General features: G+C 28.9%; 2 protein-coding genes across 3 annotated transcripts; one reads left to right on the top strand and one right to left on the bottom strand.

The window, feature by feature from the left end:
• Positions 1-2689: 2689 nt before the first annotated feature.
• Positions 2690-4706, bottom strand: MrgBP (MRG/MORF4L binding protein). The gene is made up of 3 exons (XM_070645539.1): positions 4574-4706; positions 4418-4462; positions 2690-4359 (listed from the first exon to the last, which is right to left on the bottom strand). Exons 1-3 carry the CDS (start codon positions 4616-4618, stop codon positions 3892-3894), a joined length of 558 nt encoding a protein of 185 aa, XP_070501640.1. The 5' UTR covers positions 4619-4706; the 3' UTR covers positions 2690-3891.
• Positions 4707-6066: 1360 nt separating this feature from the next.
• Positions 6067-18069, top strand: LOC139094516 (TWiK family of potassium channels protein 18). 2 transcript variants are annotated; one of them, XM_070645573.1, is made up of 8 exons: positions 13644-14324; positions 14627-14758; positions 14850-15821; positions 16466-16623; positions 16794-16930; positions 17075-17140; positions 17199-17526; positions 17613-18069. In XM_070645573.1, exons 1-8 carry the CDS (start codon positions 14056-14058, stop codon positions 17915-17917), a joined length of 2367 nt encoding a protein of 788 aa, XP_070501674.1. In that variant the 5' UTR covers positions 13644-14055; the 3' UTR covers positions 17918-18069. The 2 variants fall into 2 exon arrangements, with proteins under 2 accessions (XP_070501675.1, XP_070501674.1); XM_070645574.1 differs by lacking the exons at positions 13644-14324; positions 14627-14758; positions 14850-15821; positions 16466-16623 and adding exons at positions 6067-6817; positions 9249-9346; positions 9409-9571.
• Positions 18070-18735: the final 666 nt, after the last annotated feature.

Raw genomic sequence — 18735 nt, 5'->3', positions numbered from 1 at the left:
CGTGATGAAATCAGCATAGAAAATAAAACTTTTCTTTTACTTGTTTAATTTACTATTTATCTTTAATTCATTTTCATTTTCTGAAGTTAGCAAGCAAAAATGTACACAAATAGTTTTAATTAAAAGCTATAACAAAAATAGAAACTTTGCAATTAAACATTTTTTTGAAAAGAAGATAAAGTATTTTTCTCTATGCTTCATCGATGTATTTTACTGATTGATGCTTATTGGTAAGTTTCGAATTTTTGCAATCTTGAGATTTCTAATGAAATTTCCTTTATACTTTTAAAGACAAAGATTGAAGTTGATTTGAGTCAATTTTTCAAAATAAATTCTTTGCTGTCTTCGTGTAAAGTACAATTGCATTAAGGCAGTGTTGTCCAAACTTTTTCTGAGCCACAAAACACTTTACTTATAGAAAATTTAAGGCAAAAACTGTCATACGAGTTTGCAATAATAATATCGATGTTTATTGTTTGAAGTTCTAATACAGAATGAATCTTTATAAAGAAACGGGGTAAACAACTATGCTGCATTTAAATATAATTTAAATTACAAATGACCGTTAACGGTAACTCTGATCTTATTCTACCACGGAATGAAGTTTCGACAACACAGCATTGAGGCATAAATAAAGAAATGGCAAACAAAGTCCTTTACAGATGCTGCATTAGTTTGGAAATATTTGTGTTTAAAGGAGAATAATTCCTTGTTGTATTTGTAAAATGCTATTAAAGATATAAAATGGAGTCCAGGATTGAAAGAAAACCGGAAATCAAATCTTTGGTAATGTCATTCGGTACATAAGCTAAGTGGAAATCAAACAAATGGATGGAGATAATAATGTTATATAAAAGCGCTATATGAATAAATAAAAGCTCAAAAACTTTAAATATTTCTTTCACATATCCACTTAAAGTCTCATGCCAGTCGTGCATTTCATATAAATCAATAAAAGACGTTTCTCGTACTCTTTTTCGTAACTGTCTGATTTATAGTTATACTTTTATAGCGCGCACAACGAAATCAGAATAAAAAAAAAGTTGTGATGGAAGGGAAAAGGAATCACAAACAATTTTATCTTTGCATGATCCTTAGCTTTCTTCTCTTTTGAAAACGGAATCAACGCTGACTGTGTATGAAAGAAAAATAGTTTGGAAAGTTTTTTTTTTCACTTTTCTGTATACATGTTATAGATTTTCATCCTGATTTTTACAGAATGGAGAAGTTCTTTCGATCTCATTTTTCTTTCTCTAGGTTTCGTCGATTTCCGGAATTCGCAAATGTCTGTATATGCATTGGATTTTCTATTATGACTGTAAAATGAAACGAATCTTCAGAGAGAAAGTTTTTCAACATTTTTTATCATGAAAGAAATTCGTTGAAATATTTGATATGTTTAAAGCAGCGCTTAAAAGTTGAGAATGTGTGTATTCTATTTTTTATTTTTTATTATTTTTAATGTCAATTTTCTCTAGTAAATTGCATGTAGTATACTTAAAAGTAAATTTGCTATGACAAAAAAAAATCCTTTGAGGATGTGATGTGTATAAAGCATACCATAAGTCACGAAGAAGAACATAAGAATATGTGCAAACAAGAAACTTTTGTATTATAATTTCTATCCTTTATGTCAGAATATATTTTTGTTTCAGTTCTTTTGTAGAAGAAAATGATACAAATTCAGGTAAATTATTCAATTAAAAATTCCTTTAGAAAATACCTAAATAGGGACTATACACTTATTACGTTACAGAATAATGAGCTATTCTCAAAGATGAACAATTGAGTTCTCGGAATTTCTATTGTTTTCCATCATTAGAGTATCTAATGATGTGAATTTGTAATGATGAGGATGTTGAGCGTAATATCTTGTCGTATAACTAGATTATAGGAACTGGTAGGTAATTCATTGATTAACTCAAAGTCCCCAGCAGGAAAGTAAGTAATCCTCTAACTTAAGTGCATTCTCATCTGCCACAGTCTAATAGGCCCATTAGTGTCTTGTACATTAATAACTTGGCACATTTAGTTATTCTATTATTAGAAGTGAAGACATCTGATAACAAAATAAGCATCCTACACTTAATGTCCATTGAAGTTTCAAATTTATTGCTATTAATCGACCTAGGTAGACAAAATTATGATTGTTAGTCACTTGTTATTTAGACATACATCCACAATTGAGTACACCTAAATTCCCAGCATATTTTCGATGTTCTTAACTTTTCATCTTGTATACATATATCAAAATGCATGATGCTTATGAGCAAACAAGAGATTAAAGCAACAATAAAAGGCAAAAATTTGTACAATGTGCTTTTCATTATTAATACGAGTCGCTCTTTTGTGGGTTCAAAAACCCTTTTCCGTCTTGTATGATAGAAAACCTTTTCTTCTACTTCATGAAGCATTTTATCATGGTAAAAAAAAGAATTTTTTTTAGTTGCTGATTCTGATATAATAATGCTTTAAAGGAATAAGTGAATGAATGTATGAATGAATGAAAGAAAGAGAGGAAAAATACAGAAAAGCGCACTATGATAATATCAAAAAGCGAGCAGTGGGAGATTGTCACTATCAGATCTTTTACGAAGAATTCCAGTACGAGCTGTTTTCATTGAATTTGCAATGTTGAACGGAAGTTGGTGAAAAATTAAATACCTATTTACAATTTATTTATTTATTTTTCTTATCATCATATTTTATTTATCTAATATTTTTTTTTTATTTTATTTTTGCTTTACTTCAACATAAAATACGTAATGAAATATGAGTTGTGTGCTTTCTATCCTTTTCATTTTATTATTTAATTTTCTGTCTTTTATTTATTCCTCCCTAGATAGCACATATATTTCTCAAAACAGAAAATCAAGGAGAGGAAAATAATTTACATGTAGTAATAGAAATTGTGACATTCCAATTTCTTAATGCCTCATGAGACTTTCACCGAATTAGGAAAATATGTAGTCTAAATATTATTTCGGAAATTTTTCAATGGGGTGGTTCAATTATTACGTTTGCTTTTTAAGGCTTTTTTTAGATCTGTTTAAACACATGAGGAATGAGGTGTCTATAAAATTCGTTTCCTTTTTTACACAATGTAATAACTGAACTGTCCCTAACTTGAAATAATTAAAAATTAGTATCACAAAAATATTCGCATTATGGGCACCAGGAACGACACCTTGTCAGTGCCACGTGGAGCTATTTGCCGTCCAGATCAAGCAAATTGTTTGAATATTTCATTAGATAAAGTTTGAAATAATTTCATTAGATCTTTAATTCGGTATGAAAGCCTGTACGAAAGTTTGATTTTCAGCCAAAACTGGACAGTCACGTACGGACAGAATCAACGGGAATAAAATGTTCTCAATAGAATGGCACACAAATAAAAGGGATACAAATAAAGAACAAGTTTCTATACCATTATTAATTCTTGATTACTTTGACTTTTCTCTTTGAGTTTACACATTAATATTATAATTTAAACAAAAAGCGTTCCTTCTTTTTTTTCTATCTCCATCGTAATAGATAATTATTTTCGTTATTTTTTAAGAGATTTGAAAAGTTTAAAGATGTGCATATGCGTTATCACTTAACTATATGTTATAATAATAATATTCATATACGATGAAGAAATGTCACAACAAATAGACAGTGCTACAATTTCCTGTATTCATTATCAATCGCTAAAACTCGTGTAGAAACCACTCATTTAAATACATGAATGCCGTGCGAGTTTAGTATTCTAAATATTTCATTTTATCGTATATTTAGTTAAACTTTATATTGTTGACAGATGATTATAAAGGAAAAGAAGAATGGAAATTAAATATGCTTTGGTATTTTGAGCGATATTGCTAACCAATAACTAGTATTAAAATATACTTAAATCCGGCGACGTTTTGTTTGTTGTGGAGGTGGTGTACTTGCCGGCGATGAATTATTTCCATCAGCATTAACGTCATGGTGTATAGAGCCTCTTGTCCTTTTTGGCTGAATTCTTTCGGATTCTGAGACTTTGTGAGATTTTCTATCATTTCGCTCAGTATTTGATGAGGAACTTTTGTTGGCATTTGGCTTTTGTGTGGTTACAGATGATAATATATTAGATGCTTTGCGATCACTTTCTTTTGATGAGGATTCACCATCCTCAGACTCAGATCTTTTTAATTTTGTTTGTAATTCCAATGGTAAATCAAAGTTTTCTTCATTATTTGGAAATGGTAATGGCTCTAAATCATCTAATGCTTTTAAATTATACATTGTTTTTAAATGCTTCCAGATTTGTTCACTGCTTATCTTGCGATTTAGTGTCTTTTGTAAACGATCAACAATACAAACCATAAAGAAGTGCTGGAACAAAAACGATTTCAAGAAAACGTACAAGTTTCATTATATTAACTAATATTACCTTATTAATTCCAACAGGTCGTAATCCATGCAACGCAAGAAACAGCTAAGAAATGATTAAATTAGTAAAATAAATGAGAAAAACGTAAACAAAGTTGATAATGAATTTTTTCTTCTATTTTTAACCACACAACAAACAAAATTATTGTAAACCTACCTGTATTTCTTCCTCAGTTGTCCATTCATCCTCGGTTGACAACATTTTCTTCAACTAAAACACTATTTTATTAGTTAAATTAAAGAGAAAAATTTTTTTGAAAGTTTCCAATTTTTTAAACCCTTGTAAAAAATTAAGTTTTACAGTCAATAACCTGATTATTATAAATCTATTTAAAATTCACTTTTATTGCAATTATTATTTGCATAATATGACTATATTATATTTATTTCTAATTAAAAAACTTGTTTTAAAATAGTTAACTTTGATAATTCGCAATTAAGTATTTTAATATTCAATTCGTGAAAAAAGTAAACATAAAAAATAACTGCCAATTTGAAAAGTCGGTTAATTGAATTGAAATGAAAATTTGCGCATCTCGGTAATTTCTCGTTCTTTTCGTTCGTCTCGGACAATCGATAGGTCGTGTCGAGTAAGAAATTAATGAAATTAAATGGTTTAGAGATAGTTTAACTAATAAATTTTAACTTAAATTGTATTTTAGGAACAGTAGATTACTTCTAGGAGTAATTTTTCATCAAGTTTGATCAGAGAAAACCCTGTAAGTATAAAAATATGAAAACATTGATGTGCTAGAAATTTGTTTCAAGTTATTACCGTGAAAATTGAGTAATTTAAGCGCAATATTGATGAATTACAACTAAAATTCATGTGTAATGAATATTTCCAATAAACTTTAGATGAATTCTAGTAATTAAGATAATTTTTTAAAGTCAACTGTATTTATGCAAATCTAACCTTAAAAAATATCCAAAACAAAATGTAAACATTCCGGATTGCTCAATAATATACTTCTCATTCTATAATTTCAGGACAGGAAGATGTCATCCCACAAGACATTCAGAATTAAACAGAAATTGGCTAAGAAGCTGAAGCAAAATCGTCCAATTCCACAATGGATTAGAATGCGTACAGGAAATAAAATTCGCTACAACGCAAAGAGACGTCACTGGAGACGTACGAAGTTGAAGTTGTAAATGATATTTTACATTATTCCTACAAGTGTTCAATTGCTCTCCTGTTTAAAATCATTATGGCAAGTTCTATCAAATTATAGAATACTTGAATAAAAAAGCTATTGAACCCTAAATTAAAAGTTGTTTCTGAAACAAAATATTTCAGGTGAATACTAATGACTTGACTATGTTGAATGAATGACAAAAAAAAATCGCAGACAAGCTTGAATCATTTCGTTTGTATGTGACATCATGATAATCTCGAAGAAAATTCACATAACTTTTCTCAATTTTGCTTTAAGAGTTAATTAATGTTTCTGAGATTTTTATTTTTGTCTCAAAATATTATCTATTTATAAAGTATAAAGTAATGAACTGCTTGTCCCCATGCTTGACTCAAAAGCGTTTGAGAAGAAAAATTCATATCGTCATCATATGTATGTTGTTGGTTGAGAATGGAAAGAAAATATAGAATTTGAGGATCCGCAATTTGCGACAAGATATTTTTCTCAATTTTCTCAGTTTGAATTCATCGTCTATAAGAAAAGCATCGAGCACTACTCGGGAATGGATTTTTCCTTTCGCGATTAATTAATAGATATATATTTTAATTTTATAATTAACTGGATTAATAATATTACCTGCATAATCAGTGAATTGCCGAAATTAAGTAAAGCTTGACAATAATAAGTGGAATTAAAAATAAGACGTTTATTGTTTCCTATAAAAAAGAAATAGAAAAGATTAAAAATACTCTCATAAATAAATCCTTTCATCTCTACCGTGCAAAAGTAGGAATTTTAAGAAAATTATCCAAAAATAAAAGCACATTGCCTCTTCAAAAACCAGCACGAAATCAGCTGATTGATTTTTTGTGAAGCAGCCATGATTAATAGAGGTGAAGATAATACAGTATATAAGCAACGTCCACGTGTAACATTACAAATCCCTACAAGGACGTATGAGCTTGAACCTCATCAGCCATCTCCTTTTATACCATTAACTGGAGCATCGAGCATACCAAATGTGGAAGCAAATCCATTTTTACAAGCATTATATGCGCAAAAAGCCGGCGACTTTATGTCTAAACAGTTTGAAGGTCTCAATCGTTTTACGAAATCAGGATTAAGTGTTGGAGAAAAGAGTGCCGTTTGGCTCTATACCAAATTTAGGAAATTAAGTAAGAAGTGGTTTACACACATTTTCTTATTCCTTGTCGTTACATTATACAGCGTTGCCGGAGCTTTCTTATTCATGGCAATTGAAGGTTTGTATGTTATAGATTTATCTTTTTTTAATAGTGTCTACATTCATTTTCCTCATTCAAATGAAACTGTCACTTGTGACTGACTCACATTTCGGTTTCACGCATGAAGGAAACCTTTTAAATGATCTAATTTATATGATGATGATGATGACAACGATGATTCATTAAGTTTATGATATAGCTTATAGCAGCAGGATATCTGACAACCATAATGTTGGTGAAACATAGCATAGAGCATAAAACACAATATGATAAAGTTCATACTCATGAAGATTTTAAATTAACCAAACCAGTAGGGGTTTTAAACACATACACACTCATAAATGGCCTTTTTTTAAGGGAGCTTAAGATTTTCATATCTTTTGTTTTTCAAGTATACTTCCCACAAAGTTGTTGGTTGCAAATAATAAGGATTCATGTGGAATATAATCAATATAAATCTGACCTTTTGACAAATATTTGAAATCTTCTAATCTACATGACCGTAAGGTATCATAAATGAGCTGTAAGATTAATGTTTAGTATCATTTACAGCAGTGGTGGGCAACACATGGCATACTTCATGACATTTACATACCACATTGACACTGATTTGAAGATTGTACATCGTAGTACATGATTGTGGTTTTATCAATGCACAAGAAGAACACATAATAAATGCAAATAAATCTAAAAGTTTATGCGGAACTCATGACAAGAATGAAAAATCATTCTTAATAAATGAAAGCTTCTTTAATTATTTTATAATCCAAAAAACTACTATCGAGTCAAAAGCATCGTGTTTAGGATGGAATACGTCAATAGCGTATTTATATTTTTTACCCTAATTATATGTAAACAGTCAAAAAGTTCTTTAGCAATTATTGAGTAATCAGCAGCGCTTTCTGCGATTATAAATAAATTTTCTCCGCAATGGGGTCATTCAATTATTATGTAACGTTCTTGAAGTGAGGGGGAGGGGAGGGGGGTCATCTTCAAAATTTTGTTACTCCTCAAAAAAGGGGATGGTTCCAAAAAGTTGACTTTAAGCGTTACGTTCTAAGTGAACGGACCCCGATCAATTATTCATTTTAAACATTTTTCCTTACAAAATAAACAAAAAAAACCAACTCCATACTGGTAGTAAATAATTGTTTTGATGATTCACTAATTAATACTATTTAGCTTTGCTTAATTAACGAACGGATGAAAAGAAGTTGAAATATTTAGATGAAAATTATGCGGAATGGGGAAAAAGTAATGAAAACACCATATTTAAAATCAAACCTTAAATTATGAAAGAACTGCTCATTTCTCATTCTTATTCAAATACTGATTAAAAATATGAATCAAATTGCAAAAAAAGAGTAATTCCAACGAATTCGTGCAATTCTGTACGTTATTCATGTTCTATCATTTGCTTCACTTGATGTACCATTAATGGAATAGCCGAAAAAAGTAAACACAATTGATTTTATGTGATGCTATTTTCAGTGCTTATTCTTTATCTACAAAGTAAATATATAATAAATACAGTAAAAAACAAGGAAATAGCAGTAAAAATGTCCACAATAGAATCAACACATTAAAAAGAAGAAAATAAATTCGAGAGTGTAAAATTGAGCCATAAAGAGGTCCATCACGTTTTGTTGATGATTTAAAATGAACATTGTAATTCACTATTTGTGCCTCTCAATATTTTATTTGCCTTTTCTTTCTACAATACGATTAAGCTTTTGCTATCTTTTCAAAAATGTCATTTTACATTTAGATCCCAAAAAAATGATTTTAACAGCTCGTGAGGTTTTTAATGGATTGACAAATTTTATTCAATAGATGTAAAAATGAGATTAACAGTAGAGAATGCAAAAAACAGAGAAAAAAAATCTAGCATATAGACTCAAGCGTACGTGAGTGAAAGAAAATCGATACAAATTGCCTTTTTCAATTATTGGTATGCTTGACAAATTCGATGCAATCAGCAGAATTACGAGGGCTCTACTATCCGATAGGCAAAACGTTATTTGCGCTTTTCCAATATTAATATGCCTGCATACATTTTTTATGATTGAAATATTATTTCAGATTTTACTAAGATTTGATCTAGTGATACAGTTTTATAAATCCAATCTTAATAAAATTAAGTGGACCAAATCGAGTCTTCTTAAATTAAATACTCGAAACTTTATTTCTAATTCTAATTTGGTAATTTTATTTCAAGGATTTTTAAAAATTAAAATATAACTCTTAGTTAGCTTTGAAAACCTAATTTTAGTTAATCATCAGTTTTGCATTAATCATCATCTGTTCTTGTAAATTCATAATGTCGATCTTCGAGAAAATCTTAAAAATGAACTCAATTCAATTCAAGGAACTTTTTCAATTAGTAATCTTCAAGAACTTTTAATATCTGCGACTAGTAATCAGTTTATTCTTCCTATTCTATCATTAGGACCACCAGAGACACAATTTTTTGAAGACGTAAGAAAAGGAAGGATGAAACTTAGTTCCACAGCTAGAAATTTGTCAGCTAATGTTGAATTAATGCAGGTAAACATTATTTATGAATATTTGCCAGATCATATTCTATTTTAAAATTTTATTCTCAAAAGGATGATTTAAGATGGGAAGGAGAATTTACAAGAGAATTGTATGAATATGAGTTAATACTTTATAAAGCATTTGAGAAAGGACAATATGATAATGCTGAATTGAAAAAGACATGGACATTCTTCAATGCTATTTTTTACTGTGGCACAATTTATACTACGATTGGTGAGTAAGCTAATTTTATGTTACTTTTAATTTGATTTATTGAATGATATGGGTAAATTTTGGCAATAATATTTTCGTACCTGTTTCTACCTTTATGAAAGTTGATATCCCTTAAGGGATATGTGAAAGTAAAAAAAAAAATTATAGTCAAAAGGTTTCAAATCAAAGGAAAAAAAAACCTTTTTTAAATGCAAAATAAAGGTTAACATCGATTTAATCATTTTTTATTTGCAAAAACGTAAATTCTTTCTACTCACATAAAATTTGAATATATAACATTTAATAAATGTTTCAACCCATGATGACCAGCAAAAACAACTTCGATAAATCACGTGAAAATTACCTAAATTCTTTCTATAACAAATGGAAATTCTTCCTGACTAGAAAGTTCAAAATATTTTTATTCTCCCCTTTAAATTTATTAATATTAAATTTAAATGAAATAAAGATGCTTACATTTATTGTTTATTTTTGTTTGCGCCTGTTGCGACAATTTTCACATAATTATTTGTGGCTTGTTTATATTTATACTTATGTATTCATTATCAACACTTGCTTTAAAAACGATGTGAGGACATATTTACGTAGTTCGCCAGATGTTTACCTCATTCATGTGTTTTGAGTGAAAATGGTGAAAATCAGAAATAAAGTATAACTTTATGGTGTAATTGGTTCCTAACGAGCTTGATTTTATTATGTCTGACAAATTTAGTTTAAAATAGATTCAACTTGAGAGTCGTAAATTATTAATTTTAGTTAAAATAAATAGACTTGACTACTTCATATAATTGTTAGAATTACTTAAAAAAATTTAACGATTGTTTGATATTTAAATTTTATTTGAAACTACAACTATACTTAAAGTTTCCTTCTTTGGAATTTTTAGTCTGTTTTTAATCGTCAAACAATAAACATCTTTTATATAGTTAAGTGGCTTTCTCTTCATAGAGCTAGTCAACAATCATTCTTATTACAGAAGGATCAAAAATTACTATGATATTTGTTTCTGTTGTTTCTTTTATGGATCTAAATATGAAATATGATAAAGAATTTTTCATTTGGAAAATTCGGTATTATTCTCCAAACTGTTTTTGGCATAAAAGAATGATGAAGTTTTTCATGTGTACTAAAATCTTTCATATAATTTATAAAAATAGAATCGCTTGCATAACTTTTAGGTAGCAAAAATAAAAATTCAAACTGAACGTTATCTTGTCGTTATTGTTATACTCCTTTTTTTGCTTCTGGATCTGAAATGCAAATTGTTCTTAATTTATAAACACATGTTCGCATGAAAACTTTTTTATTTTATTTATTCAACATTTAAACGAGAGTGCAATTAAAACTGTTGAAAATAAATTTACATATAAACATAAATTTTTGTTCACAAAACTATTTTTTTATGGAAAAATGCATCTATGTATAACTATAACATTCTATGATTAATTTTAACACAAAAAAGTTCTTGTGAGAAGTTTTTAAACAAAAAATGTTCCATAACAATTGCTCTCGTCATCATTGCAGCAGATAAATTGAACTTACAACCTTAAAAAAATTCAATATTTCATTTTAAAATTTATTAAATTCCGGAATAAAATAATAAAGTCGTAAGCAAATATACAAATTGGTAGAACTAGACTCAAGCTGACTCTAAATTTTGAATAAGCAAGTTAAATTTGTGAAAAAAAAAAAAAAAACTTTTGCGGAAGTATCACTTAAAAAAATACATTTCAAATCCATCAAATTATTTTCAACTTTGACTTTTTTGTCTTTCACAAATAACAAAGATTTGAAAAACGTTTTTCAATTTCATTTAGCAAATAAGTTGATTCGAACATCTAAAAGCCTTTTTGTTAATAACAATTACTAATTATTCATTTTGTGAAAGATAATAAAACTTCCTCTTTTGAAATGTTTTGATTCACATTGAAGCTTTCAATAGCAAAAATTATCTCTTTATGGTTGAAAAAAATTTCAAAAGCCTATCCACTTGTGAATAATAGAATGCCATTATATTAAAAATTTTGCTCAATAATAAATAATATATATTTTATTTTATTCTATGTAAAATACCAACCCTCAGAAATGATGGATTATATTCAATATGCTAATATTAAAAATTTATGTTAACGTAAAATGGTATTTAATTCAATTGAATAATGGAACCTTTAAAATGTTATTAAAAATGATGATAATAATAATGATTGTAATTCAATATTGTTCATGAATAATGTGGTCACTGAGGCATGAAGATATTCAATCAATTCCTTTTTAATAAAAAATCATGATTCATTGCAATTCATTTAAAATTCCAAAATTTTGCAGCCATATTGTTTATTTTATTTTGACATGTCCCACAGACTAGATCTCTATGACTGATGTCATTTATCATTAAGCTTAAAATTTATGTGCTGCTTAAACTTTGTTTCCTCTAAATGCGAGCAATGATAATGTTTAACACAGCCTTAAAATTTTATGTCGTTAATTTTCCATTCATAATTTTTGTTAATTACTGTTATAAAATTAATGAAAAATTATTAATCCCATATGGGAGTTGTAAACTGATGCAAAGTTTCTAATGGATATTTTACAATCACACACAATTTTCTTAGATGTTTAAAATAAAATATATATACTTTATGTAAAATATTGTAAATATTTTCTGAGTCATGTTTAGTTAATCCGACACCTACATGTAATGACGTTAGAAAAAAAAATGGAAAAGGAAAGTAGAATAAGATAAAAAAAAAGTTAAATGACAAACATACGCGCAAATTTTCTTCTCAAATTTATTACGTGTTTAAAAACTCGTAAAGCCAAAAAGCGAAGAGAAAAAATTATTTACAACATAGCAAATGTGAAAATTTTCTTTATTTTTCTTTTACAAAGTTGTTTCTTTACCTCCACAATATTTTCTTTGGAAGTTGCACTTACATATGCTGCTAAAAATATATGAATATGTCGTAATAAAGTAAAGTTAGGAAAGAATTTTACTTCCGTTTGTTTAAAGTTTCATTTAAAATAATAATTTTAAAATTTAATGATTGATTTTTAAAATTGTTTAATTTGTTTTGTTTAAATTAGTTCAAATTTATTCAAGTTTTAGTAAATTTAAAATAAATTTTGAAATTGGCAAATTATTAAAAAGGATTGTTCTGTCGCTGCCGCGTTGTTGACATTTATGTTTGATGCTGGTTTATGCAATACAATATTTATTCTCAGTATTATTTTTCTTTTAAATATAACCTTTATTTTTATCTTTTGATGTTTTTTCTTTGATTATTCTAACTCGAATGAAATTTTCTCCAAAAAATTCCTCATTTTACAACAAAAGTTGGCGCCAAAAATTGCCAAAGTTCAATCAGTTGTCAACAAGGATAAATTAAAAATAACTATAATGGATTAAGTCAAGTCAATTAATAATAAAAACAATTAAAGAAAATCAAAAATTTAATCCAAGAAGATTTTTTGGCATCTCAAAACACAATAAACTGCGTAATATTTTCTTTTTTTAATTCAATTTATGACTACGAAAAAAAGAGCTTTCAAAATATCAAATAAAATTAATCTAGCATTGAAATAGCTTCAAAATTTATGACGAGACAAAAATTCGTTCTGATGCTTTAAAAAATTTCATTTTTCTTTTTCTAGTCTCAAAAGAAAATAATGACGTATTTGATTTGCTCATTTAAAATCGTATGTATGCTTTTCTCTAGAAAAAATCAAGCTGTGGGGCAATGTTTTCATTTCTTTCAAATTAAAAGTTCAAAGCAGAGTTCGAAATCGATTCGAATTGCATACAAAATCTGAATCGACTCCAGATTCTGAATCATGAGCTAGTTTTAAGATTCAAAATAAAAGTTTAATTCAAAATAACATTAATAAATGAGAAGATTTTTCCGATGAGTTAAACGGGCTAGATTTCATAACACATGACTTTTTGAGCTGGCTTGAGCAAAAAAACTTTTTGAGAGACTATTTTCTTTTATTAATTTTTTCTTCTATCTATTTATAATTGTGAAAAAAATCTGTTGAAAATTCATATTGAAAAGTGCTCGCTCTATCTCAGTATTTCTCTTTCACTTGAGCTACTAACTAGAAAATTGGTTTTTATAGTGAAAAACTTTGGATTTCTTTTCATCTTTGCAGTTTTTTATATTATATATTCCTTTTTCTGCAAATAACATTTCTCAATAATTTTTCATCTATTGCTTCGAAAAACTAACCTCAATCTATTCATCCGCATAAGGTTGAATGTGTATATCCGTATACGTGTGTGGAAAAGTGCAAAAGTGGAAAGAGAAACTTATTTTATTAAAATTTATGGTTGAAAATTGAGTTTTGAATTTTTTCAATTCAATTTTTTTTTCTTCGTCTTTTCTCGTAACTAACTAAAGAAGAAAAAAATAAGAAAGAAAAAGAGTGAAAAGGAAAAACCACTTTTGAGTTTAAAAGCAAATAGAACTGTGTGAGAGTAAAAAAAAATGGAAAATTCATCTTCAATTCGACGCCGCACGAGTCGTAATACACGCGAATGTACTCCTGATCCAAATCGAACAGAGAGAGTATCGAAAGTACTTGAACAAGACTTTTCGAAAAATCGATCAACAGAAACAGATTCAAATGAGGGAAGATATGTAGTGACAGGTATTTTAAATGTAGGCCCCCCATCACCTGCGGGGTCAATGTCTTCATCTTCTTCTGGCTCTGGACCTAATTCAGGTTCACATGCATATCGTGCTAAAATATTAAGGTATATTATTCTAATTCAAAAAAGTTTACAAATTTTGTTATTAAATCCGGGTGACATGAAGTATGCAAAGGAAAGTCAATAGGGATTCCAAATTGACACCCAGTGTCTAATGTCGCAAGGATACTTCTTTAAATGAAATCAGAGAAAACTCAACGGACCGGACGAAATTTTTGTCAATTTCTTTAAGTTTGTTGAATGAAAATTTTGTTCTCTCCGCCGAGTTTTTTTCCCCTGATTTCCATTTCTTAATGGATTATTTGTAAACACATAACAATTTAAATTTTTTTGGTTCAAAATTAAAGTAAAAAGGAAAAAAGCATGGCACAAGCAGTTCACAGGAGCCAGTCATCCTCAAGACAATCAGCATCATGTCAAACGAACAATGATATTTTCACCTACTTACGACGTGCAAAAAGAAGCTTATCAGCTCCACGGTAAACTTTCTTTTTGTTTTATTTTTTATGCTGTATAAAATATGCATAAAGAGAACAAAATCTTATAAAAGTCAAATGATTTTTTTTGTAGTAAGCGTGAAGGCTCTGTTGAGAGCGTAAAACTGACACCGCAAATGCAAGAGATGAAAATCTCATTGATTGAAACAGAAAATTATGAGTTATCCAATAAAACTAATGATAATGATGAGAAGAATGAATTATTGGAACAAAATTTAAAGCGATTTGAAGTAGAAAGACGTCAATTTGAAATGGAAAAGCTTAAATTTCTTGAAGAAAAACGAGAATTAGACAGATTAAGACTGCAGCGATTTGAAAGATATAAAAGAGAATTAGAGGCAAAACGTTTGGGAATAAGGCCTAATTATGATATTGACAATCCAAATGATTACATGGTTGCTAGGAAAATTATCCTTGATTATAAAGTCAATGAGAATTTAAATTCTCAACCTGCACAAGATTCGGAATCAGAAAGTGAACAAGAAATTACAGTTGTAGAGAATTTACCCAAACCTTCAATAGAAGAAAAGGAAGCAAATAAATGCCAAACTGACAATAAGGAAATAGAGTGTAAAAATAATGAAAATGATAATGTAATTAAGGAGGAGTGTAATAGTAACAATGATCAGCCAATAATCCAAAGTCACCTTAATGGAAAGGAAAAGCTTAACAGTGTAGAAAAATCAGATGACCAAATAGTTCCAGAAGTAGATAGGAAGAATATAGACATAAAAGAGGAGTATAAAAAAATTGATTTCGATGAGAATATTTCAATGCAATTTTGGCCTTTCTGTAAGCTATTATGCAATGAATGTCGGCACATATGGAAGGAGCATAAACGATTACATTCAACTGAATGGCATCAGCTATTATTTGAAATGAAAAAGTGCATATCAGAGTTGCTAATGCTCATGATATTTTGTGGTACAGGTGGAATAATATTACACTACATTGAGGGAAATTTTGAGATGCTCAACAAAACAGGCGTAAAACGAGTAAAGAGAGATTTTATCGATCAATTGTGGCTGTCGAGTCATAATTTAAGGTATATAATGTATATGAAGCGTAAACTCAATTTCTTGTTATAGTATTTGCCCTAAGTAACAATTTTTTTTTCATCATTCCTGCTTTATTCGCTTTTGAACATCCAAATGTGTATATGATTTCTATACAAAATACAACATATATATCATGTTAAAAAATACGTCTGAATGTACGTAAATGGATCATTTACGAATTTTGTCACGCATGTGTGAATAAAATAGAATGTTGCAAAAAAAAAGAAAAAATCATGCAAAAATCCTTCTTATCAATCATCATGAATTTTCCGCTTTAGTCATTGAATTTAGATGCCCTGTTTTAAATGAACCTACAAGCGCTTTTTCATTCGAGAAAAGCATGTGAAAGGAATTTTTGAATCCATGAATGATTTTAATATTCATCATTCATAACAGACCATAGCTGAGCATTAGAGCGAATGAGTATTTCTGTAGAGAATATTTTATGATAAGGACAGGAGATGCTATTTGAATAATGTTTCACAGATTTAAAATTTATTAAAATACCTAATGCTATTAACTTGCTAGTAAGCATCGAATTATTTACCACTTTTAGGGCTGGGCTATACGAATTTAATTAGAAGTAAAATAATCTTTTTGGGGAAAATAGAATAAAAATTGTGAATTTTAGGGAGGATGATTGGAAGTCGATGGCACGTATAAGACTGCGGAAGTTTGAGGAGGAACTGCAAGCGGCAATTGAAGGAGGTATGAACACGTACAGTGGTCATACAACATGGAATTTCGTAAATGCAGTACTATACTGTCTCGACATTTCTACCACAATCGGTAAGCCGAAAATATGCGGAAGCATGTGGTAATTATTACCTACTATGCTACGTGTCAGCCAAAATTTACCCTTACTCTATTTACACAAACATGAATTTTTATGTCTCAATTTAACGACCAGAAAGTAAATCTCTTAATACACGATGTTCTCAAACCATCTTTTCATTTAGGATATGGCCACATAAGTCCTCGTACTGTGAGCGGTCGCATCGTAACAATCGTTTATGCCATTATTGGTATTCCTATTTTCCTCATTCTCCTTGCTGACTTCGGTAAACTCTTTACACGGATAATCAAATTCTTATGGGTGAGTTGCTGCCACAAAAATATTTTTCTTATGGTTTAGTCTTCTTCATTATCGTTTCTTTACCCTTTATTCACTTGAATAGCTTTTTCTTATAAAAATAACAAAAAAAAAGTATTCATTTAACCTTTACAAATCGCATTTCAGGTTTTCGTAAGACGACTTTATTATACAGGCTCTTGTAGAAAAGTTAGAAAAACCGCACCAGCACAAGTAAGTATATTACATTTTGATATCTCTAAGTGTATATGCATAAACAATTACTTAACAGGATATGATGCGAGGATTGAATGCAATGTATGATATTATGAAGCGTCCATCATTAGCCTTTGATCCAAATGTTATGAGAACTTTTCAGCAACAGCCGCAATCTGCTGAAAATAGCAGAGGAGGTCCACCAGGTGAATCGCCAATGACGCCACTTCCAGAAAATTTACAAAATTATGAAATCGATGATGAATTTAATTTACCAATATCAGTGGCCTTTATAATGCTAGTTGGATATATGATTTTTGGAGCTGCAATCTATTGTATTTTAGAAGAAGATTGGACATTTTTTGAATCATTTTACTTTGTTTTTATTTCAATTAGTACGATTGGTAAGTCCTTAAATGTTTTTCAAAACAATCGCAATTCAATTAAATTTAATCCATTGATGACCTATTTTCTTTGTTTATTTTACAAGGGTTTGGTGATTTTGTTCCATCACATCCACTTTACATGATGGCTTCAATTTTATATCTCATTTTTGGCCTTGCTCTCACCTCAATGTGCATCAATGTTGTTCAACTGAAATTGAGTGACCACTTCAAACAAGCTAGCAGCAAAATTATAGGATTTCACTTTGCGGAAGCAGCATCACAAGGTTCTGTTCCACAATCAGCCGATCTGCAATCCGTACAATCAACAAATTTGAATGAAAACTCTCAACCAACAAATGTCATTATTGCTGACAAAAACACAAAAAACACAAACTCAACAATGCTGTGAACAAGCTGTGTATAAAATAAAAAATATAGACATGAATGATAGTGTGATGTGCTTTTTTTATTTGTTGACAAGTATCGCAATATATTTTTAACAATCTGTACAGAAAATGTCTATCAATAAAATAAAAGAATGTATTGATGATGGTTATTTTATGCTGGTTCCTTTTTATTTAAATTATATCAAAATTTATCAAGAGGACATATCAAAATAGGAAATGAAAAAGTGTCAATGCCGTTGTCAATAAATTAGAATCAAAGCATTTTTATATCAAAACTTTTTTATAAACTTGAAATTTCTCATTCTGGCTTGTATCAAAACATGAAATCTTCCATGTATAAATTAATGATTTCCCTGATATTCCAGTTCAGAACTCAATAAAATTTTCTAATCACGTTTATCTGTTAGCGTTTTAAATCAAAAAGAAATCTCTTTTCAATCAGCTTCAGATATGGGTAATAGAAAATATAATGATAAAGCATAGAAAAATCGTGTTTGTTCTTAACGAGAAAATTAAGAAACAAAAAGATGAGGGAAGAATCAGAGATTTGCTAACAAATATCATTGAATTGTCAAATCAATTTAAATTCATTGGATTTCTATCGACACATTTGTCATTGCTGTCTTCAATGTTTTTCTCTTCCTTCATTTCATTCCATTTCGTCTTGTTCAGAACTTGAATTGACACTTTTGAGGTAATAACGTTCATTTTAGATTTGAATCATATTAATTGTACATAGTTACAAACCCCTTTTTTATACATTAATCAGTCGGTTTTTGAACTTCGAAGAATAAACATCACTGTGAATAATTAAATGGCA

Source organism: Chironomus tepperi, unplaced genomic scaffold (assembly GCF_022539635.2).
Source record: "Chironomus tepperi strain 1889 unplaced genomic scaffold, CSIRO-AGI_Ctep_v1 contig_354, whole genome shotgun sequence".
Classification (NCBI taxonomy): domain Eukaryota; kingdom Metazoa; phylum Arthropoda; class Insecta; order Diptera; family Chironomidae; genus Chironomus; species Chironomus tepperi.
The sequence above is the reverse complement of the archived record's forward strand: the minus strand, read 5'-3'. Positions and strand labels throughout refer to the sequence as shown.

What these genes read in the sequence shown, in the direction of transcription:
- MrgBP (XM_070645539.1), bottom strand. Translation starts at nt 4,618, where the DNA reads ATGTTGTCAACCGAGGATGAATGGACAACTGAGGAAGAAATACAG. An exon ending in CAACTGAGGAAGAAATACAG is followed by an intron (nt 4,463 to 4,573) that starts GTAGGTTTACAA and finishes ATCATTTCTTAG; the next exon opens with CTGTTTCTTGCGTTGCATGG. An exon ending in GACCTGTTGGAATTAATAAG is followed by an intron (nt 4,360 to 4,417) that starts GTAATATTAGTT and finishes TTTTTGTTCCAG; the next exon opens with CACTTCTTTATGGTTTGTAT.
- LOC139094516 (XM_070645573.1), top strand. Translation starts at nt 14,056, where the DNA reads ATGGAAAATTCATCTTCAATTCGACGCCGCACGAGTCGTAATACACGC. An exon ending in TATCGTGCTAAAATATTAAG is followed by an intron (nt 14,325 to 14,626) that starts GTATATTATTCT and finishes TCAAAATTAAAG; the next exon opens with TAAAAAGGAAAAAAGCATGG. An exon ending in GAAAAACCGCACCAGCACAA is followed by an intron (nt 17,141 to 17,198) that starts GTAAGTATATTA and finishes ATTACTTAACAG; the next exon opens with GATATGATGCGAGGATTGAA.